The sequence below is a fragment of the Ixodes scapularis genome, unplaced genomic scaffold (assembly GCF_016920785.2).
Source record: "Ixodes scapularis isolate PalLabHiFi unplaced genomic scaffold, ASM1692078v2 PGA_scaffold0__279_contigs__length_252992795, whole genome shotgun sequence".
Classification (NCBI taxonomy): Eukaryota; Metazoa; Arthropoda; class Arachnida; order Ixodida; family Ixodidae; genus Ixodes; species Ixodes scapularis.
In genome coordinates, this window is record NW_024609835.1 from 49122977 (window position 1) to 49147312 (window position 24336).

Here is a 24336-nt window from a genome sequence, read left to right on the forward strand (position 1 = left end):
GTAAGCTATTTGTTTATGTTACCTCTCGACATAAGCGAAAACCAAAGGCTGTGAAAAGTTTCCAATGTCAACTGAGTCCTGATCAGCTCTCATTTCATAAACGTCACGCAAATTATTATTTCACATTTGTGGGAAACTATCTAGATAGTTTCCCACAAAGGTGCCTCTGCCTACTTTTATTAACGAGGTGATCGGTTCCGCTCCGCAAACAGTTCTTTAGCCAAAAACCATAATTTCGGTGTTCTCTTGGCTGGGCTCACAAACATTTAACTGTAGAAACTAAGCATCTCAAGCGCATCATTCAATATTATAAGCGTTGCTTCATCAACGAACCCTACGTTTGACGAAGACCAAATAAGATACTGCTAATTTTTCGATATCCCCTACCTGGATGCTAATTCTCGAGCATAAGAAAAAAACACCGCCTTATAAATCTTGGAAGGGGCTTTAAATGGAGCTTATAATGTTAGAAACTGTACAACTTTTCATTGACTCATTGATAAGTGCACCACTAAGGAGGCGTTAAGCTGTTGGTGGATCACTGAAAATAAGAATAAATGAATAAATAAATAAACCTTGCTGCAGACTATTCATCACTGGGAAATTACGATCAAGTAGTGAATAGGTTGCGGCCTATTCCGCAAACGAGAAATACGCTTTCGGGGGCTGGAGCATAATGGAGAGACAAGCAGGCCGTTCCGTATATCTTGCTCAGAAACGCGCTCGTGCGTGGCCTGCATTGCGACCGCAACTACGCTCTACCCAAAATCTGCACAGTATTACCCCCCCCCCCCTCCCCCTCTAAAAAGGTTCGCCGCGGGAACTGGAATTAATCTTCCTCAAATTGCGTAAAATTGCTCAATTAGTTCCCGCTGAGTTTGCTTCATCCGTTCCGGGCTTTTGTCAAACGGAAACCGCCTTTGCAGGGTTCGATCGCACGCCCCTTTAAAAAGGATGCCGACGTAGTGTCAAAAGCGACTTTAAATTAGGTAGCGAAGGCTTTTTTTTTTTCTAAGGTTATTATGCGTAAGCACCTATCTGCGTCGCGGTACCGGGTCAATATCATTTACGACGACAACGTCCCGTTTGTTCTGCTGTCATCCCTGGGGCGACCCACGAAATATGGAGCTCCCAATTAAAGCCAGCGAAGCAGCCATAATTTTTACGTTATTTTTAAGCTAAATTATACTTTTCATTATCTCTTTCATTTACCTGTTGTGATTTTTTTCTTTATTTTGTGAATACGAGTGTAATCTTGACAGTTTTGTGCCTATTACTTGCCTCGTCACGTTAATTTGCGCATAATCTGTCTTTGCTTTTCTTTTCATTGTTGACGTGTTCGTAATATTTTGTTTATTTTATGCTTTCGAAAAAAAAAGGAACGCTGTTTTTTTAGCCATTGTTTTTCGGAAGCGTCCTCTGGTGCTAAAGTTTAACGGCGGTCGTTCTTGCAGCCATTCCTTCAGAAACCTTTCAAAATATTCTCGATGGTTTCCAAGTTAACATAACATGGAAGTCGTCACCTACAAAAATAATATTGACCAGCAAGTTTTCGTTAAATCCGTAAAAAAGTTCGCTCATCGACAACCAATTGCTGTAAACATAAACATGCAATATTCAAAAGAAGGTATTATAGGAAGTATTCACTGGCGGCCATAGCTGTGTGCACGACTGCTGAGCGCGTGCTGATGGCCAGCTTCCACAGTTCTTTTGTAACGTGCATTTCGCACCCTCAAGATTGCCGGTCTTAGCAGCCTATTAATGTGGGCTCGTTCAGAGCATGCGCTCTAGACATCATCCACAAATATGGCGCCCAGTGAATACTCCTTATAGTGATCTCACTAAGCGTTCGGCGCATGTGTGACGCCGCCATAACTTTAGTTCACAGGAGACGTGACGACCGTACATTCGAGGGGTCGTGCCGTCTCGCGCTCTTCACGCGAGGTTGTCGCACAAGCAGAAAGACTAAAGTTCCCTTGGTGCATTACGGCAGCGGTGGCGTATTCAACCTGGCTGGTGAGATCGGTATATTTGCGGTGCCCCATGTGTGCAAGCATCTGTAACGTGTGCGTGAACGTAGCTTTGGCAAGCTTGCAACTGACTCATTTCAAAACTCGAAGGGTCTCATCGCGGCGTAGTGCCACGTCATGCATTGTGGGAATTAGTGGGAAGCAAAATCGATACGCGCTCCGCTCCTGGCCCACATGTCCTCGGAACACAACGCGCGCGGTGACGGATTTATGGAAGTAGTATGTTGCACGTACTCGCCCGCACTCGCAGAAAGTACTCGAGCACGTTATAGGTGTTGTGCCTAGTCGCGCATGGTATAGGTGTTGTCAAGTTTGGTGGCACGACTAACACTAAAAAGTTTTATATTTATTTTTTAGAGACGGTTAGAGTTTAAATTCTAAATTTATTCTAAATTTGTTCTAAATTGAAAAAAGAAATACTTTTGGAAGACAGAAGCTTTTCTTTATTCGGATACATAGCTGCACCACTCGAGGTACGTTCCATCATCGTGGCCAATAGATTCCAGGAATTTCGAGATGCGGCCGCTAAACACTCGTGCAAATGTCCCTGTCGCACCCTGATTTAGTGACGTCCGCTTTTTCTATCTAACTACCCTAGCCGAGTAGTTAGGTACCAACTTCGGGCACCTCAAAGTGTTCCTAGCGAGCGCAAACCCATTGCAGGGCGCGCTCCAAATAACCGTGACTGACGACTCCAGGACAACACAATCACCATTCCGCATCTCCTTAGCGCGCATACCTAATTGTCTCCGCTTCGTGGGTCGTTCATTATTCCCCCGTCGTCCCTGATTCACGTCTTGCATTTCCCCTCGCTCTACCCTCAAGCAGACACCCTGCTCGCTTCCACTGAGCGCGTTCGGGGCCCATCCAGTCGGTCCTCCTCCCCTCGACTCTTTCTCGTCATCGTGCGTGCCCTCTCACCGGAAGACTGGGTGCTGCAGCGCTTGTGCGCGAACAAGGCTGCGCCCTCTACAGCGACGCCAAATTGCGTCAGCGCCCGACCACCTCCGGCAATCCCCGGAGTCGATATCGAGGTCACGGAGACTCGAGGGAGGCTCTCGACGCCGGCGAGACAATGCTGCCGCCAGTGCACATTGGCTCTCCCATTGTTGCGCAAGCAGTGCGGCGCCAGGCCTGGGGAGAGCAGGAAAAACGCGCTTTTGGTGCCACAGCGGTGCTCGTAGCGTTGCCTCGATTGAGCTAATGCATCCGTTTAACCTCACGATGGATCGCATTGGATGCTGCCAGCTATCCAAGCCAATCCAAATGCTTCGCGATGGTCACGTGACCTCTCGGAAGGGCGGCGCGTCCACGCGCTGGGTGCGCAGTCACGTGATAGGTTTGCAGCGCTGGACTGGCTGGGATGGCTTGTAGCGTGTGTACGGTGTAGTTCGTCGTAAGTGAAACGGAGTGTATAGCTGCAAGCGACGCTCCTTTTCTGCTTCGAAGCGTATTTTGTTCGCTCGCTGTACGCCATGTTCGAAACATCTGCTTCCGCCTGCCGAGAAGAAACTCACGTGGCAGGTCCATTGCACAGCTGTTGCTTGTCTCGTTGTCTCGGTTCTTTCCTCTCCTGTCGCTGCAGCGCCCGGAAAGTTTTCCGAGGAAAGAGGTACGCTCCGGATGCCGTTTATGAGTGACCCCAGAACGGCGACTACAAAAAAAAAAAAGTATATATATATATATATATATATATATATATATATATATATATGTTCTTTTTTTGCATCACATTATGGAGCAGGATCTTCGTTGTGATGCTGCATGGTTCGTGGATGGGGACCTTTGCCACGTAAAAGACGCGCCAAGTGGCGGACGCTCGAACTAACATTGAGAGGTAGTTTTGCGCACGCGCGAGCTATAGACATTTTTTTTTTTTATGTCTTTAGCCATGTAGTTGAGAAATCCTTTACGCAAAATAAAATAAAAAAAAGCCATTACAACGTGGAACGAGTAAAAGAATATATAGAAACGGCAAAACAAAAAAATGATAGACATGCAGTCGAGATTAAAACGTGAGATAATCCCAGGGGCGTGGTTAGAGCAATTTCTTTTTTCCGCATAATGGGGATTCTGCGATTTAAGATGGCGATTCCCGCGTAGAAAAGGTCTACACATACATCGGCAGCTCTCTGGCCAATCGACGAATGACCCTTTGTGTCGGAGCGTCATCCTCTTGCTCACAACAGCGGTGTAAAAACGCGGACAAATTTTTTTTTCACTTGCGTTTTCGTACCGCCAGCCTTGTGCCTGTTATTGCGGAAATAATAACTAAAAAAAAAGCTCCCTTTTTTGCGCTTTCCACGTGCTTGAAGTCCGTCTGAAATGTACTGACTTAGTGGTGTTTGATGACATTAATTTAATTAATTTGAAAGGGAGGAGGATCTCCTGCCTTGCAGAATCTCTGGTCTGGACGTCGGCCTTTAACCATGCAGCAACGGCAACCCGCATATTTACGATGATTTTATTTATTCACACTGAATATATAAATATATATATATATATATATATATATATATATATATTTAATGTGATCTCTGAGCAGACTTAGAAAGCAATCCGATACAAATTGCGATTACTTGTAATTTGTTACGTTTTCAAGTAACTTTGTAATTGTTACGTTGCTTCTTTGCGCCAGATACTCGTAATGTAATTTCACTCCAAATATTGGTAACCGATTACTTTGCATACTCGTTTCTTTTTAAAACATGAGCAAAATACAGACACTGGAGCAATATGGGCAGATAATTCAGCAGCATAAAGATAGCAAGTTCAACCAAATAGAAAACATCGTGAAGAAGAGAATAACCAAAAAGAAAACACGATTTTTTGTATCATCACTAGAACCACTACAAAAACGTGCAAGGAGCATAGGCTTCGGGAGAGCATCGGGGGCGGGGGGGGGGGGGGGGGGGGGGGGGGCATCGGGGACCGTGCCCCTCTGGTGAGATCCGGAAAAGAGGGGGAAAGCGAAAAAACAAAGTCCCCCCCCCCCCCCCCCCCCCCCCCCCGGTCCGGGCCATGATCCTTACCGAGACGCTGTTTAGGTGCCATGTAACGAGCTTCTATAGTAGTGCTGTAAACAAAATAACGCCCACGTTGCCTTCATTGACAAAATACATGGGAAATGAAACCCCAGCGTGCTTTCGTTGGCTTGAATTTCCATTTTTGGGGAAAAGGTAACACGCAGGACCCCCGCCCCCCGGGAAAATGGAAAGTCTACGCCGCTGGCAAGGAGTATACAAATATGCGAAAAACAAAGATCAAGAACACAACGCCGACTAGGCGCTGTCTTCTTATTTTCGTAGCGGAGGTGGACGCTGCTACTGAGCACGCGGATCGCCAGCTTTTCCTGCAGAATTCCAGGGATCATTTTCGGTCACCGTAACCTAGCGGGATGGCGGCTGTGGTTTCAGCTTTCGCTGCCTTGCCAGCTTAAGTGTGAACGGAGTGCACCGACATTCTTTCACTTCAATACACTATTTTATTTTTACAAGGACTACCATAATGGCGGGCGTATGAGAAATAGAAAGTAGTTTTGTGGAACATTTTTGAAAACATCAAAATTGATGTCATGATAATTTACGGGAAAAGTAACGCGAAAGGAATTTGTAACGTAACGAGTAAAGTAATACGTTACCTTTCAGCGAACGTAATTTGCGACGGTAAGCCACTACATTTTAAGCTCGGTAATTTGTAACTGTAATCTATTACATTTTTCAAGTAACGGGCAGAAGTCTGGACTGGAGTGAATGCAGCCAGAGAAGGTGGGGAGTGGAGCTGTTGCAACGAAGCAACCTGCGATATCGACGTTGGTGGTAGTGCTGTTAAGAGAGGCAGCGTTGCAAAAGCCGACAGCTCCTCTTGAACGAGGGCTCGCTACTCGGATAAACCTGGTCTCTGTTCAGGGCCGCAATGAATTTTTCTGAACATCTGCCGGAGCTTTTTTCGAATGATATCCTTAACGAGGTTCCGTAGTTCAGCATAGAATGTTTTTGGTTGTCCGATGTTTGGAGTTGGATAGGTGATTGTAATGGTTCGCACCTCATCAAGTTGCTGTTACACAGACGTTTTGTCGGCAATGGATGTGGACTTGGAAACCAGAAAAAAACATACATGGCTTGCACCGAAGTCACACCTGAGGCCATTATGGTCCCCTGGCTGCTTAGCGCGTGCTTCCTGTAGCACAGTCTTCACACCGTCGAATTCGTTTCTTTCGGTAAGAACAAGTAGGTATGACCACCAGCATGGTGCGATGACGTCACGTGCAAGTCATGTATTGAAAGCAGTCTCAGCTATTCCCTTTAACACGTGACTGATGAGGTATAGGTATTTTAATGTGAGCTCGGTCTGAGCATGCGCTCTAAACAGCGCACTCCAACACGGCGTCCAGTGAATATCCCCTATAGGACTCTTCGCCTTGTTGCCGAGTCTCCTGTTTCTTTTTTTGAGTTGTCGTTGCGGCTTGTTGGAGTGGATCGAAGATGTCTTTTTAGCCTCGTGGTAGACACATTCCACTCTGGAATTTCTTCTCGTGGTTGAGAAGCAACGTCTTGTCAGTGATGTGATTTATCTGAGTCATTGTGAAGGACCTTTTGTAGGAGCTAAAATACCATTTCGGAGCAGAAAAGGTAACTTTTGGAGCGCACGCTTCATTTTCATTCCTTCTAGTGCGAATATTATATCTGAAGATTCACGTGTTGACCTGTCTATCAAGAGACATTGCCTGCGTTGCTTTTTCACTTCTGTGCAACCCCTTGTTAGCATCAGTGCATGACAGGTCTGATTGCCTCAAAAGCCCCTAACACAGAACTTAGATGCTTTGTTACGTGTAGAAGCCCGAGACACGAAAACAATATGCTAAGTGATAAAGAACGGTATGATCTGCTGCGAATTATTATTTTTATGGAGCCAAAAGGAAACTAAATTATACTTCATAGAAATAATGTTAGTACAGAATAATACTGAGCGGCCAAAGGGGTGTTTCATTGGAGTCCTAGAGGTTGTTATAAAACTGCAATTACGAATCCAAATAAAAGCAAAGCTTTTCTTTTTTTAGTATTAAAAACGATGGAAGTTTATATGGAGAACTTTCTGACAGCAAAGATCGGCAGGTGAATGATAAATTAACTTTAGAAACAATCCGGTGGTACTAATTAAACTTAATCCCAGGTTATCATCCACTGCTCCAGCTAATTTAGTTTTAATTTACTTTGTTCGCTGTGCCATCGCACAGATAAAAGCCTTGCAAAGTAGATAACTAAACAGGAAAGCTTACATAAAAATATAAGGGTATAAAGACGTTCATATAAATCTTTCCGCAAATGCACAAGCATGTATATTGAATTCATGTGTTCACTTAACTTCAAAAAAATTGTCAGATTATTGAAGTCGATTACATACTAGCAGCTGTCTTATTCAGAACTTTTATTGCAAGCTGGAGCTGTTACATCCAGTGTTGTACACGTTTCTCATAAAGAGTAGTGAAAAGTCGTTCCTCCTTACTTTTGAATTTTGAAACGCATTCCCGTAACAAGTTCCATCTCAGAGAATGGAACTCGTTCCTGTTACGGTAACAAAAAAGGAACTTATTGTTACATATGCGTTTCTTTTGTAGTTTGCTAATTACCATAGTTTCATGGAACGACGTTTTTCTTTTATATATATTCTATCAAATGCAACATACAAATTTGAATGCCGTGATGGAAGGACACCAAGGGAAGAAAACAACCAGAAGCAAGTTTCCATTTGTTGATATATCAACTTTTAATTATCTCAGCGTTTTACCATATTCCTGTTTGCGATAGATAATTCAGACGAGCCAAATGTATTGTGATCCGGGAAGGAGGAGCGGGGTTAGCTTTATTATTCTTTATTAAAGGGTTATCCCACATTGCACGAGTGTTTTACAACTGCCTCAAATGTCTCAATCTAACAAAGTCCCTTGTTTGAACTTAAAGGGCCATGAAACGAGTTTTCTACTTTTGATAAATACTAATTAGAATCCCGCCCTAACGTTTATAACCGAATACACTTAGTTTTTCTTTAAAGCCAATGGAAGTCGCCAAACAAAATCGAGAAATATGAGCATCGTTCATCCCCTCAACTCGGAGCCTTTACTCGGAGCCAGAACAAGCGGCCACGTGGCCTGGTGCCTACCCTATGCTGCCAACGTTAATCATAGCCACGCGATGGGGTTGCCAAAGCACTATTAGAGTTCGCCTGTTTGATCACCGCATTGGTCGGGCACGAGACATTACCCGAGAGTCCGCCGAGGCATTAATTGTTACGAGCCTAAGTCGAGTGCTCAAAGCCGTTTTCGTGTCCAATCCATGAGCCGCGCTCGATTGTCGTCAGGTAAGTGGTTTCAATCCCACAATTACGTCATCTAGCTTTGCGAAGGCAAATCTGGACGAAATAGTCCTCTTTTACCCTCGAAATTTCGCCGGAACAAAGAAGCTTCTGAATCAGTGGCGGTCTGTGCGAGTATACTTGGGCCAGACTAGGACCAGTACGCCTCTGCAAAGTTATGAACATTCGAACCCAATATATATATATATATATATAGATAGTTTCATGACCCCTTTAACAAAAGTTGCTCTCGGTGTTGCTATCGGCAAGACGAGCTAGTGGAGAGGACGGTAGAGCTTTTGGAAGGCCAGTCTTGAAAACTACCAGTAATTCTTCGTAAAAGTGGGTTTTGTTGCTCAGTTTAAGGTGGGGGAGAAGGGGAGAGGGAATAGGAGTTAATTTTTGTGTATCTTTTAAGTGACTAATGTTCGAACAACACGAATGCGTTCGATGTCTGGTAACCTGTTCTTTTGTTGCAACTGTATAGGTCTCTTCGTGGAAGTTCAGTAAAGGCTGTAGTCGGCCTTAGATTTCGGGGTGTATGAGGATTCGTGAACGCAAAGCAAGGAGCTGGGTTTGAACGTCCCTCTTTTTGTGTATTTTTCTCCAACTAAAAGTTCTCTTTTTTTGTGCCGTAGTCTATTGCATTGAAAAAAGAATCAATGTCCATCAGCTCACCTGCACCGGACTGTTACCAAGCGAGGACCCCACAAAATAAACCATAAAATAAGTAACAAGAAAGCTTACAATATCCTGCTCTTTGTAAAAACAATAAATATTGTCTTTATACTATTTAGAGTTTCCCCCTAGGAAATAAAATTAAACTTACATCACGACGAAAAAAAAAAACCGCGCTCCTTCTTCTGTTTCCGTAAAAGCGTAATGAATTACCGTTGCGGTTCCACCGATGCAAGGTGGAATGGCGGCGTTCCTTCGTTCCTCCTAAAGGGAACGCGTTCCAGGTACGCCGTTCCCTACAACACTGCATCAACCCTCATCAAGTTTTTTTCTTTTTTTCTTGTTCGTCCTGATTTGGAGGAGTGCTTTTCCTTTAGTACACGGCTGCACTGCGGCGAAGCAAGAAACGCCATATCTCGATGTCTAATTTGCGGTTCTCGCTTAACTGCAGCGCACCAGTGCGAGGTGAAAGGCGCATCCAAAGAAGCTACCTATAACCCACCAGAACAGACAACATACATGAGAAATATTGCAACATTTCCGGATGGCACCAAAGTAACTTCATCATATTTTGCCGAAATATAGCAGGGTGTAGCAGGGTAAGCATCTTGGCGCAGTTTGGTGCAAACGGCGCAGCAATCACATCACTGTCTTGGCAAATTCGGTCAGGCAGAACGCCACAATGGCTAGTTTAGTAGCATCGACGCACCTGCTAAAGGTGCTGACACGGTCGAAACTGTCGAGCCCATCCCCTACGCCCTTGTCGCGAAGACCAGCGAAAGCCCTTCGAGTTTCTTGAAACATATCTTTCACAGGAGCTGGCATTCTAAGGGAAGGTGCGCGTCTGTACGGTCAAATTTTCGTACCCATTGAAATTCCTTTTCCGTCGCCGGTGTTCGGGATACAAAACACCACATTTTCAGCTTATTATGCCAGACTGCTGTTTTGACGAAGTGGAAGTCCCATTTTATATCTATTTAGTTTTGCGTACCTGTGTCCTTCCTTCTGCATATCCGAGAAAAAAAAGTGATTTCAAATATAAACTAATGGGGAACTCCCTTGGTGGATCTGGAGCGATTCGAAAACACTCCGTGCTCGCGTATTTAGAGCGGTTATTCCGAGCGCGTGCTTGCAGGTGCAAGAAGATACCAATGGATACTAATCATTGCAGTGCCATTGTCGCCATCTTCCTTGTCCAAATATGCATCCTAGATATTTTGTTCTTCGTTCGTAAAACGCCATTTTTTTTTTTTTGCCATTAGTAGCTAACGGCAGTGACGTCTTAGGAATTCACGCACCTTAAAAAGAAAAGCTTCTTAGTTTACTTTTTTGTAGAACACTAACACAGACATTCCCGATGAAGAATAGAATCACATTCCTCAATGAACGGTGAAGCTAATAATACGATTAGATAGAAAAAAAATCAGTATGCGCATGGAAAATGAGCATGACGTTTCACTCGCTCGTTATCCGTGTGCACATCGCATTTTTCAGATCTAATCACATTATAAACTTTGTCATCCGATAAAATCCTTCCCTTGTTCGCAGCGATTTTCTGTCTTCGTGTTCTGCAGAAAAGTGAACCCGTATTATTCTTTTTTAAATTTTTGTCTGTGCTGCAGGGTTTTGGGACTTTATTCACTTATTGCCACAGTTATCAGTGGAACTAACACACAGTGCATTCAGTTACTTCGACGTGTACAAAGTACGATTATGATTTTATCTTTTAGCTTGAGCAAGATTCCAAGTCAGGCAAAACTCATTCCCTCTTTGTTTCATTCTTGGTAAAAATTCGTTCAAAATGTGAGTGACCCAAAGAAGCGATTCATTGATGGTTTAATGTTTTAATAATTTCTGATTTAACCCGAAGCGTTCGATGTAAATTCATCGCCGAGAAAGGCAGAAGACGTCATTTTTAGAGCGAGAACCTGCATGGCGGAAACAAAACTGGCTGTTTTTACAGCCACTTTTACAGTATTAGAGTGCTACATTCTTACCTAGTCATAAATAGATGCTCTAGGAGCCATCCAGAAAATGACTACGGTTTGTGCAGAATCTGTATTAATTTATATAATAAATTTCAGAATTATATGCTCTCTCAGTACAACGAGACCTAGCAACTCAGTGGAAAATAGACCAGCCTAATTTTCTTTTTTATGTAGTTCGTGGATATCTGCGGTTATTTCTTCCTCATTATACGTCCTTGCACAAAGCTTCGTCCTTGCACAAAGCTTGCATTATACGTCCTTGCACAAAGCTTGCACAAAGCTGTGCAGAACTGTAATCTTAGAGGTCTGCTATGTTCAAAAGGAACGGGAAAAGAGGGTAAATTCTTGGCACGTACTATTAACAATAAGCCCCTAATAGAGGTGGTTGACTTCTTTAAACTGCTGTCGAACTGCAAACATTGAATGCATGTATGCACGCACTTCTGAAGCACTTCTCTCAAGAGGAATTGATTTTCTTATTGTTTCTACTTTCTATTTTTTGCTACCTCTGAGTTTTGCATGCCATCTTGTCCTGGCATTTAATATCAGAAGTTTCGGTTGTCTTCAGTTCTTATGCTTTATCAAAACAAACTGCAGTTTTCTTGAAAAAAATGCACCCGGTGGTTCTAGTTTCGTTACCAAGCTCCCCAAAGCTTCAAAGAGCGTATTCCTGTCACCAGAAACTTGCAGTACGTCGCGGTAAAACTCTCTGAATAGTAATCAGGAGTAGTGCGGTATTAAGCTGGACGTCGTTAAGCAGAATGTTCAGTCCTTCGTGTGCTGGTTTTCATCATGTATTGATAATCAGTAGTCTCATTTTAGTGATATCTGCGCTAAGTATCAGGCGCGCATACAAAGACGCATTGTGAGATTTCTCATCCGATGACGGACGAGCCTTCACTTGTCTCACGGCGTTAAAGAAAGGAACAACACTGGCAAGACAAATAGAATGTTGTCTTTTTATGGTTCAGTAAACTTTCACAGTCGAACACACAAATACTGATTCATCAAAGAGAGTACCAGTCTTGAAATGAATCCATCACAGGAGATGTATGGTTTCCTTTTGTAACACTCCTAAGACCTCAAACGTAACTGACAACAAAAAAGAAAAAAGAAGGATATGCAACCTTCAGTGTCTACAAACACACTTGGAGCCACGTAACATTTGTTGGCTCTTGACACTATTTTGAGATGAGTCTCAGTTACGCGAACCTATCCAAGCTCTCCTCCTTATTATTTTACCTGTCTATGATAAATTTGCTCATAGTACATTGTCGATTACTTTTGTCTTTTAGATGAGTTTGTATTTTGTGTCGTTAGTAGAACTTCGTAGCTACTCCCGTTATAAAAACAAGTATATAAGCACACTTCCATGTGGTTGTCGACTATAATGATTGCCGTAACAATTTAGCAAATGCCCGTGTTTCTTGTTTGTCTTAGTTTGAGATCACATTGACAGTGCGTTGCTCATTATATCGTGTGCCGCAGCTTTTCTCTAGGGCTGTTTTCTGGAACGAAACTTGCGCCAGATAGGGTTGTGTATTTTTCAATTTAGTTATCGCAATCCAGTCATGAGTAAACATTTTTAATTAAGAGACCCCTTGCGATTTCACTAAATCAAAAATTTGACGAGACTTTTCTAAATATTAATCATTAGTTGTTGTCGTTTTTTGCTTGTCAAGAACGTCTACTGCACATATATGCTACTACGGATACCCTTCTCTTTCATCGTGCTCAGCTCATGAGGAATAATAGTTATTATTCTGTTGAAACTTTAAATGCATATGAGAATTACAACTCAGTTGGACGTCTCATCTCATGTTATGTATTTGCAATGCCACTATATGAAGTGAGTATGATTTCAAGGCAAAGGGCAATCACGTGACGTAATCTTTCCTCCGCAGGAGCCTGCATTTTGAATGGTTACACGAAGTAATCTGTCATAATCTACAAGATTACATCAAGCTTTCTTGCGGAAAAAACAGACTTTTACCACCATCTCGCAATTGTAGCACTCTTAATTATGCTGTCAGAGTTTTGACATTTGCAATCTTGCCCACGGGTATTTAATTACCGGGAGGAACAATTGAAACCAGAGTTAGATTTTTCACCTTGCGTCATTACACAACAATGGCGTGTTACTGCCTGAGTCTGCTTTCACAATACACGTGCCTGAGATGAGAAGACTTATTGTTTCGGGGGGGGGGGGGGGGGGGGGGCGCTTTAATCTATCGCACTCAAGTATTCATCTCAAGTGGCGGAAGCATGCAGGTGAGCTTGTTAGGAAACATCATACTCTAAACCCCGAGACAAGCAGAAATAAAATAACGGACAAGACAACATAATGTATTGTCTTGATAGTTATTTTATTTCTCCAATTGTCTCAGGGTTTAGATTATATCTATCTCCCGTTTTTAATTATGTCAGTATTACGCTGGTGTTTTTTAATGTGGTGGTTCGGGGTACATCGTTCCCCTCATATTAATCAGAGGATACAAATTTAATTCTTGAAGCTTGGGCGCAGAGCACGTGCTATTGAATTTTCTCTTGTCCGGAAATTGCAAAAAACTTTTGAATGCATCGCTGGGGCGCGTCGCCATGAAGAAACCAGGCGGTCACGTGAGGCACTCTAATTTACATTGAGTCATACGCACCTGCGGAACACCACCATTTTCAATCTGTTGATCCATCGGTGAAATCACCTATTCATGATCAGCACTACTTTTGACATAATTTATCAGAGCCGGCTTAACCTGATTACTAAATGGACGACACCATTCTTTCGGCGTCTAACATTTATTTCACTCTGAAGTAGCGGTTTTGGTAAAAAGAATGGTAGTTCTTGAGTTAATAAACCTGAATATTATTATCTACATTAACTACATACGACACCAGAAGTTTTCAATCCCGAAGCTTCTGAAGCGCTCAGCGTGCGAACATGCCATACGGTTCCAGTACCCTTTAGCAAATACACTCGATCTCGTATATAATGTTTGTAGTGCACTGAAGCCAAGGTGACATTAATCGCATAACCTGTTCGGAAAGTTCCTGCCATCACGCGTGCACTAGCAATGGCGTGGTAGACCGTTGTGACGGTGCACGGGACCACTCGTAAGTTCCTCTCCGCTGCGTCTTGTAATCCTTCCAAGAATGCCTCATGCAGAAGAAAACGAATAGTCACGAGGAAGTGAGTGCAGCCGACTGCACTGCGTCGGTCTACGTCTGCGAAATTAGCTGTAAGTTGTTTTTGGTTTCGAAACTTCACTTGAAGCAACGTAGCCGGGAGAGTTCCCCCGCCCTTTCAATTTCACTTTGCTATCAGACATTATCTGCTTTTAGTTTATTCTGTTCCAAGAAAGTACAAATTGCCGTCTGAAAAGCAAGAGATTCCAACGCGACAACCCGAGTTATCGTCCTTCGCGCACCCACCGTGAAATTCGCCGTTTCTGCAAGAGGTTCGCGCGAAATCAACCTGTTCCAAGTTCCCAAGACATCGTGTCCGACGATATCTCGTGCTTTTCTTCCTTACCTATCGCCTCATGTTTCGTTCATGGTTCCCGCGCGCATCTTCCCGCGCCTATGCTTTCGACTGATTTATTTCTGTTACCGTACCGTTGTGACAGGCTGTGAACGCACGTTTTTTATGTCATCCACGAAATATGGGAGTTTGCGGTAGTGCTGAATTGCATATCATCTCGTGCTCCATTGGTCCGGAATTCATCAGACGGCATATGGCAAATGCAGCAGGTTCTGCGTCTACCAGAGGGACAGTGGGAGGAGGGGAGTAGTGGTGGTTTAGCGCAACACCCTTTTCATTCGAAATCAGAAGTTAGAGATTTATCCTTACCAGTTTCCACATGGACGGGCGTTTTACCAGCTCACATTTGTGCAATCATGAATGCGTACTTCACGTAAAACAGTCGGCGTTTCCATCTGTAAGCATCTGGTCAAATAAGTTACCGCTCTACAGCGGTGACACGAAGAGACATCTTAAGGCATACTAGCTTCCCGCCGTCAAAACTCCGTACGACAAATATATCGTATTGATCGCATTTTGTTCTTACCAGAACCTAATTAAAAGTTAATTTAATGTCGCCTCGCACGCGTATAAGGTACAGTGCTTTCCAAACTTGACGCCGCCGTCTACAGAATGATCGAGACACACTTAAACATATTCAGTGCCCTTGACGTCGTTAGATCACGCGATGAGCTACGCTTCGTCATTCGGAAGCTAGCTGCGCGCATCGACAGTGACCCACTACCAGGGGATCCCTTGAGCCCCTTTTAGTCCAGATGCTTGCTCTCCATAGTTCGCCTCCTCGTGGGACTGACGGGAAGCTTATCGCACGGCGCGAGGTTCAATTTCCGCTGCGTCGCTTGGTAAATCCCGCTAATAACGAGGAAGTATCATTAACTAATACAAAATATGCTTCTGTGAGCTTCGTAAGCTTATCCGTTGCCTGCTATGCGTTACACATGCATTATGTCGCCTTGGCTTGCGTGTAACAACTTTTCGTGACGCTCGAGCGTAACGCTTTTTGTATGATAGAAGACCGTCACTTTGTGTTTAGTTACTGTTCTGTGTTCGGAATAGTTTCTAAGACTGGGTAGAGTCGCGCTGGCAGGTTTATCGTTCCAGATGGGCCTTTGCACAGTCATTGTCTATAGTTATCCGACCTTTATGTCACATTCCATTGGAATTTGGCATCCAACAACCGTTTGACGGTTATTTAGGCACTCCCACCCCTGCGTTCTTTATTCTCAAATGAATAGGGTTAAAGGCACCAAACTCTGGTTCCCCTTGTTTACGCTTCATTGAAGGTGAAGAGTCCGCACCAGAGCACCTCGCGTCGCGGGGAAGCGACATTCTGAAAACCTTTGCGCATGTATAATGTTGTTGCTCAACTCTGAATATACGAAAATTATTGATAAAAAAATTAACATCTAAGCGATTTGGGAAACCTAGCTATGACACGGTAAGCAGGATGCTTATAAGTAATAATAATAATAATAATAATAATAATAATAATAATAATAATAATAATAATAATAATAATAATAATAATAATAATATTAATCTTCGATATAATAATAACAATAAACTTCAATATAAGCGTCACCACCTAACTCGAACACTTGACACTCTTCCGTAGCCACAGCTGAAGAAAACACGTTGAGAGATGTTGGGTATATGCGTAGGAAAGCTTTTTCTTATAGCTATTTTTACATTGATTGCTGTCGATGTCATCTTAATCGGAGAAAGAATCGTTCTTATTTCTTTATTTGAGTCTGTATCACCAAGATGAACTCAAGAACATATTTTTGAAACAGAAGATACTGCGTTAACTGGTTAAGCGACCGCCAAGCTGTCGGGCCCTTCGTACAAGATGACCCGGTAACACCTTCGGAAGGGGACCGGAGAATACGCCGAAGTGGTGCGAGCTTAGCTTGATTGACAGAAACGAGAAATTTCGAAAGAGCTCCAAAGCCAGGATCAAGGGACTCCTACCCACTGCCTTCACGACAGCAGATTTTTACCGGCTCAGTATCCATGACACTTTAAATCACCGTTTAAACTCCTTCCCCCAAATAAAACAGTATTGTCCACAGAAATAAAAATAAAAACTGCGTTCAATTTACTCGCTTTCTTTTTTTTTTTTTTTCGACAGCGGTGGATAAACGACTAGTACTCTTTGGAGGTTGCCCTTCGTTCCAAACAAGACGACAATGAGAGTGACAATACTCCGCGCGTGATCTCAATCCCAATTTCGACTCCGCGGGGGCACGGAGAAACGGGGACAGGCGGGCGCCGTCAACCGACTGCAAACAACTTGAGGCATGTGCGCCATACGCTCCCTGCATGCATACGCGGGCCCGCGCCATCCTTGACACCATCACTTCCCTCCTTTTACGAGCCCGGGAGAGGAAGATCGCAGCGGCCTTGATTAATTGCCCGCAGTGGAGTGTGGTCTCAGTCGCAGCAATCTCGGTCCCTGATTAATAGAGCTTTTGCGCTCGGCAAGCCGGGGTGTGAGAACTGCAGACGCGATCCGGGTACTTCCCCGCACGTGCGAACCCCTTTGGGTTGCGAACCCCGCTTCTGGATGGCAGCTGACAGAATTAGCCGCCGCGAAGGCGAAGGAACTGCCTCCTTCGAGAGCGGGCTTTTCGGTAGCCGCGTTCCCTGTTTTGCTGGGTTCAGAAGGATGGGGAGTCGGGACGGGGCGACCGATCGAGGAGGCTGCGTGTAAGCAGATGCTGGTAATGGAGGGCAATAATTTATTGGAACCCCGATTGTGAAACGGAAGCACACGCGATGGAACGCGCGAAGAACGGCTGGTGCGATTTTGTCGCCTTCTTTACACGTCGTTAGTTCAAATTAGTGTGGCTCTACCGACTAGACTTTTTTTATTTGCTCGTTTCATTTTATTTTACTTTTTTTTTGCCTTCAGGCTAAACGAGAGGAAACGCTTCCAAACGTATGCACGAGTTTTCTCTGTGGCGAATGATGTTTGTACGTTATTTTTAATCAAACATATGCTTTCCTTTTTTCAAATGTTGACCTGGGCTTTTTTATGTTTTTTTTAGAAGGAAGGGAAACGTAACACGTTAGCGGAAGGTCACTAAACCGGTCTCGCCACGTTGTCATCCGTTTTTGTGTCCTCCCACGATTTCCTTACCTTTACCTGTATGCCTATCGAAGCGAAATCTTGTTCTCCGTTTTTATTTGGTTGATTGAGCAGATGAAAGTACAACTGGAGTTACAACTTAGGAGACAAGTCACCCTCCTTAATACAATATGGTATCTTTATTTATCTTTCCTCGAGACTAATTCTTGGTTGCCTTTTACCTGCTTAGCAAAAGATTTGGCTATGACGTGCCGTCCGATTGCATCGTTAAGCAGACGGTATGTTGTGGTGAAACACGTTGACTATAAATTAACCCTACATACCCAAGCCTTGTTCGGCATTGTTCGGTGTGACGCCATTAATGGTTCTCCTCATTTTTATCCGGATACCTATTTTACTACCTCTATAATTTCGCCAATGGACAGCATTTTATCTGTCTGACTCAAGCTCCGACGAGCCATATCTTATTCGTAAAAAAAGGAAAGCTTGCTGCGTAATAAAATATAATAAAATATCATTTAAAATTGAAAAAGAATGTATTTCTACACCTGAAAATATAAGCCTTGGCATATTGACACGTAGAACACCCATAAAAGATTTGCTCACCGACGTTCAGAATTAGACTGTAGACAAACTGTAGCCTAGTTCACATTTGAAAAGGTCTGCGGGCACCAACCTTTCCCCCTTTTCTCCTGACCCCTCATTTCCAATATATATGTATATAAAGGAAACCACCCCCTTTAATTCCGGCACATTTGGTGTTCTCTTGCTTTTCCGCGAAACATTCTCCGTCGATCGACAGTTGGCCGCGCCGACCTTCGAACCCGGCTGGAAATCGCTCATGCCCTTGGTGTGATCCACAATCCAGAGTCTGGGGGGTCCGCATTCGTCGAGGAATCCATCTTTTCGCGACGCTCCTTCCGCGGAAACTTGCCACACCGGCCGGACGCTCGTCCTTGCGCGAGTCAAAGCAGCTTAGCGAAGCCCCGCTGCCCATTACTCATGGCGCCCGTCGTCTCCGCGTGCTCCTCCTCGGGGACTTCTCTTCCCTCCGCCGTCGCGTCCCCGATAGCCCGGTACGGCACGCGGTTGCGACTGCTTCGATGCGGTAGGATTTTTGGCGAAAGCTCCCGAGAACGTGCGCGTGCACGCACCGCGCATTTTTTGGCCGGGACTCTTGCCCTTCCGAGCAGAGACCTTCGGGGAGGCGGTCTGAATCTGTTATCCGGTTTGTCTCTGTCACCTCTGCTCGTTTACTTTTGGGACGTATCGCAGACGTTGATCCTACAAATGGGAGCACTTGGCGCCGTTTCCAATGCCAGTCTCAAGTCTGACTTCCTTGTGACAGAGTCTGACGTAACCTCTCGGACTGTAACGTGCTCGTTGGAGCGAGAGTTTTAACAACGGGTTTCAATCGCACATTTCAATGAAATACTTAAGGGAAAAAAAAAAGAAAGACGTGTTTGTTTCGATTGCGCAATCCTGTTTTGACAAAATTTGTTGTGTGGTTTTTTACATAACATTTTGGCAGTTTCAGAAGGCAGGTGATGGCCGGAAAGGCCAACTTTGAGTCTCATAAATAAAACTGTGCATTTATGTAACTGCATTTTGTTTGTGGTGTTGTTGCAACATGTAAAAATAACACTCGGTCAGTTCGTGCAGGTGCAATTATTACGAACAATACAAATCATGCGAATGGAGATTTACCTTTTCGGTGTTTCCAAATATGGATTGCGCAAAATAGTATTTTCAAGCTACCCTCAGGAGCCGGCCTATACAGTTCAAAACAGAGAATGGTTGAACCCTGAAGGCAATTCAAACGAGTGGCCGGTTTCTAGCACTCAGCGGTTAGCAGCACCCATAAAAGATATGGCAGATAGCAATTTCGGAGCATCTTCAGTGCTGGTGCTCACGTGTTTCTTCCCTTCTCGTCCGTTTCCCTGCAGTTCCAAAGCCGGACTACGGCTTCACGAGCGGCGCCAACCAGGGCGGGCCCAACGGCACGGGTCGGACCAACTTCACCACCAAGCAGCTGACGGAGCTGGAGAAGGAGTTCCACTTCAACAAGTACCTGACGCGAGCGCGGCGCATCGAGATCGCCACGGCGCTGCAGCTCAACGAGACCCAGGTCAAGATCTGGTTCCAGAACCGCCGCATGAAGCAGAAGAAGCGCATGAAGGAAGGCCTCATCCCGCCGGAGTCCTCGTCTGACGGGGCGCCGCCCGGCGCGTCGCCAGGAAAGCTGTCGCCGCCGTCGCCCCAACAGAAGGACAGCCAGTAGGACGAGGCGTCCCCCACCCACACTTACACGGAGACACAACGTGCGGCCAAACTGCTGCCTGCATGCGAGTCCGTTCTAGGAGAACCAGCGCCGCCGGCCCGACCGCCGAGACGCTCGGAGCAGAGACGAAGAACTGCGGACGTCTAGAGGAACCCTTGGCGCGTGTCCTCGAGGAGGGAACCAGCCCCCAGACGTGCGACTGTGACCTCCAGGCGCCGTGAGTGTTCGCAAGCGCCGTCTGGGTCTCCGCCCAGTGCTCCTCGCTCGTCGGTCTGCGTGGGTGGTTTATTTATAAGTGCTGTGGCTGGCCTGGGCTGAGTTGCTTGACCTCTGCCGTGCGCGGCGGCGGGTGCTGTACGTGGGAGGTTTGCTGCTGCCGCTGTGGGTAAGGTTAGACACACTGGACGAGGGCGAAGCCCAAGCAATCTTGGAATCAGGAAAGGTTCCCCGAATCGAGGATAATGTCTACATTTGTTTTTTTTTTTTTTAAATGGCAGGATTCGTGGCGTACGGCTTTAATCCCGTCCACACAGATCTTCGGTAAACGTACATTAGGTTTCTCAATTCCGAAAACGCTCTATTAAATTAGATTGGAGCGCACCGGTCGCGATGATCAGCTTTAGTGTGTTCCCGCTGCAAGAACATATTCATGTATGTCGACGTTTTCATTCCGTGTCGTCTTTGTAAGCTGCTTTAGCACCCACAAGTTGCAAACGAACGTAAGCTACAATATCTCACATTGCTCGCCAGGCGTAAACTACGTTAGTCAGCAGAATTACATTAATCCTTAGCGTCGAACGCCCCTATCTGAAGGTCTAAAATGAGCAAACATAGATAGGAAAAAAAGAGACACCTAAGAATACACGCACCTCTCAATGCCATATTAGGATAAATGAGTATTCTGCGAATCATGGATAAAGAGGTAGATAAACGATAAAAAAGGCGTAGTCTGATTTATGTTATACCCGATCAGGCAGCTAGCTGCCTTTCCCCACGAATAGCCCCGCCGCTCTTCACGCGAGGACAGACGACCCAGCCGTGAGAACGCCGCCCCAGGACTCGAGCCCTGCTCAAAAACCACAAGCAGGGATTACTGCTCATCAAAGTGCAATGCCTTTCTCTCTTGTTCCCTCGACAATACAGAGAAGAAACTGCAGCACCTCTCTCTCTCATTTGTGCATACATGGACAAAGGATGAACACGACGTGGAACTTTCTCTGTGGCATAGAAAGTCCTCGAAACACAAACTCCCAGTGATGATGACCGTGCGCGCATACTGTGATCCGTCGGAAAGAGTTTTCTCTGTCTCTTTTTTTTTTCTCGTCTTTTATCCCTTTTCGAATGCATGCTTTTTGCCGTGGCAACGTCCTTGGCGAATGCCCCTTTCGCGCTTGGCGCCTTCCGAAGACGAACGTATTTTTGTTGGCGTGTATGTCCGTGTCCATCACGTCATTTCTTGCACATCTGGAAGAAACGAGTGTCTTGTTTTACACGCTAGGCGGCATTGCATCTTTGTTGTCGCCTCTCTGAACAGGGTATCTACACGAACATAGGCTATATGTCGAAGACAAGAATTGCTTTCTTTTTACTTCTTTTATCATAACCAGAACAAAATGTGAGGAACAGCGGAAGAAATTCTGTTAGGCAGAATTTTTGTAGCCTTAATGTTGTACAAACAAATCAGCCAGCGGAATATCCAGGGATAATAAATATGACGCTAATAATAATTCAAACCTAACCCACTTTTTGTTTTGTTTTGTTTTGCAATAGACATTTTTTTTTTTTTTGTTCCCACCATTGGTCATTTGGTGAAACCAGTTCTTTGGCCCCAAAACTTGGATGCGTATCATGCCGTGTTTAACAGGGTGACAGCGTCCTATGAGGTTCAACAGTACGCACTAATCATTATTTAAAACCGATTAGATTATTCTGTGAGCCTGGATTTATCGTCATGCGCTCAACACAGTAGATTCGTATTTAAAGCCGTTTAGTCAGTCAACCATACTTTCAACTTGGAAGTCTTTACCAGTGCACGGAACTGTCGCGCGAAATGTTATGAATAGCGTGTTCAAAGCATACGTTCTTCCCAATTGAGGCATGTGAGTCGTTCTGTTACCTAGGCAGCCGAAAGTAGTACCATGGCTCGATCTACGAACAATAAAACAATCTTCTTTTTTTTTTTTATGAGGAATTAAGGGCAAACGTTTTACGGAAAGGGCAGTGACTGCTAACCAATAGATGGGACTAAGGGGCTTATTAATGTATATAAACCAGCTATTTATGAAGCAAACCGACCCCGGATCTTCCAAACAAGACGTACAAGAAGAGAGGGGTACCTGTTATACACACAAAATAATAACTGCCTCGGTACTGCGCTACACAACTGTAGATGAAAGAAGACATCCCTCAATTCAATTTTCGAATGCGAAGCGCCAACAACAGCAAAGTTTAAAATTAGTTGCGATAATTTGGATCATAAAGTTATGAGGTAACGACCTAACAAAGTAGGAATTTCTAGTTTTACCTCACTGCCTTGAAAGTTAAAGTGACCAAAACAGCTATGAACGCTACTTACTGACATTAATTTACGATTCAATATGGCCGTGACACAGACAATACCGATGCACACATGCGATGTAGCGCTGTCAACCCAAGATGCAGCTTGCGTCAGAAACGCACCGAATTTGAACGGTATATGCACATGAGCAGAATTTAACATTAATACGAAGTCACCTTACATTAGAGTCGTAGTAGAGTACATTCTGAGGCATATGCAGTATTTTTCCGTGTGTGGTGCTCGCTGGCTTCGAATACGCGATGCTAAGGGTTTGAGACGACTGACGTCCACTACGCGGTAGACAGCAGTTCTCTCTGGAATGATTTGAAATTTTTTTTAAGAAAAACTTTGGAATTATTGAAATTATAATGCTGCCCGAAACTACAATAAATGCACTGACTTTGAGTGTAGTGGAAGCATCCGCTCCGTATATTCGCGGGTGAGGAACAAACAAAACCCAATAAAACACTCAATGTTAGTTTCGACGGGATTTCCGCTGTCAGGGAGACGCGCAGTACACACGGAAAAACACTGAATATTTTTTTTTTCTTAACCTGAAACCCGGAGCAGGTCTCAAAACGTTGCTTCAAGTATGATTGTCACGATTCCGCACATACTTCTAAAAATAGGAATCACAGAGCCTATATTTTTGCGACTGCAAATAATTTACTTTTTCCGAAAGCAAAGAAGAAAAAAAAAGTGTATATGTTGCTCAGTGTAAATAGCTGTTCTTTCTCCAGAATCGTGCACGATCTTTATAGATAGAAAAATGATTCGATGGCAAGATATTGTTCTCGAACCAGCGAACTTGCACGCGAATACACGACGTACCAATCGGAGAAATCAGGGTCATGGAGCATGCGAACGGGCATATTTTGTGTCGTTCGGTGCTCCAGTCATTCTCTAAATATATATATATATATATATATAAATATATAAATATATGAAATATATATATGTGAGCGCAGAACCGAATTATGTACAGCTTTTACGAAGCTCCGTGTACAGTTTCTACCGCCCCTCCATACCCACGTCAACTCCCTGCCCGTTCAAACTCCTCGACGTCGAACAACCCTCCCTTTTCTGTCCTCAATCAAAACCACGTGTGCACGCCACCCGCGGGGCCTCGCAAATGAACAGGGTATTTCCTTGGGCCTCGACTCGTGCACATTTTTTTTTTTTTGCTTTGAGTGTTTAAATGTCCCGCCCTCATTTTCCAGGTGCCTCAACAACAGACTTTACCGAGATATTTTCAGCAGGATGTCCGCCAATTTGGCTAAGCTGTTTTCCTTTTCTTTGTTTTGAAACTGTGGCCGTTCACCTTTTTCCTCCCCGCCGTCTGTCACGAGCACTTTCTCGTTTTAACTTATTACGTTCCCAATAGGGAGTTCTTTGGTTCTGTAGACCAACCGAATAAAAAGTTGAAACTCGAACCTTGACTTTGTCCTTTATGCCGTTTCTACGCGCGTACATTTTTTTTTATTGTAGAAACGTGCGAAGTACTGCAAGTAAACGGAGATTCACTTTTGATTGCCCCGTAGAGTTAGAGCTGAATTAGCCTCGAATGCTTTTCTTCGCATATCCGTCATACGGCAACACAGCATAGAAAGGGGGATCGGTGGCCGGGTGTGTTAACGCAGCGCAACTCTGAGCACGTGGAGCGAAAGCTTGCGCTGCACAACACAGGATCCTGGGTTCGATCCCCACCCCTGCCCGTTTCGATCTGGATGACCATCGTACCGGCGTGCGTGCGTGTGGGTTAACTTTAACGGGTCCGGCGGCGTGCGTGTGGGTTAACTTTAACGTTAACTACTGTGTGGTT

At 44.5% G+C, this 24336-nt stretch overlaps 1 protein-coding gene across 2 annotated transcripts in view; it reads left to right on the top strand.

Annotated features, from left to right (window-relative positions):
* The window catches only part of LOC8038087 (homeobox protein Hox-D1), a 143523-nt gene extending 119576 nt beyond the window's left edge, over positions 1-23947 (top strand). For both annotated transcript variants that reach the window (XM_040499603.2, XM_029976297.4), the window contains one exon: positions 19623-23947. In XM_040499603.2, the coding sequence (XP_040355537.1) occupies positions 19623-19957 (335 nt within the window). In that variant the 3' untranslated portion in view covers positions 19958-23947. The remainder of the gene's footprint in view (positions 1-19622) is intronic.
* The last annotated feature ends 389 nt before the right edge of the window (positions 23948-24336 follow it).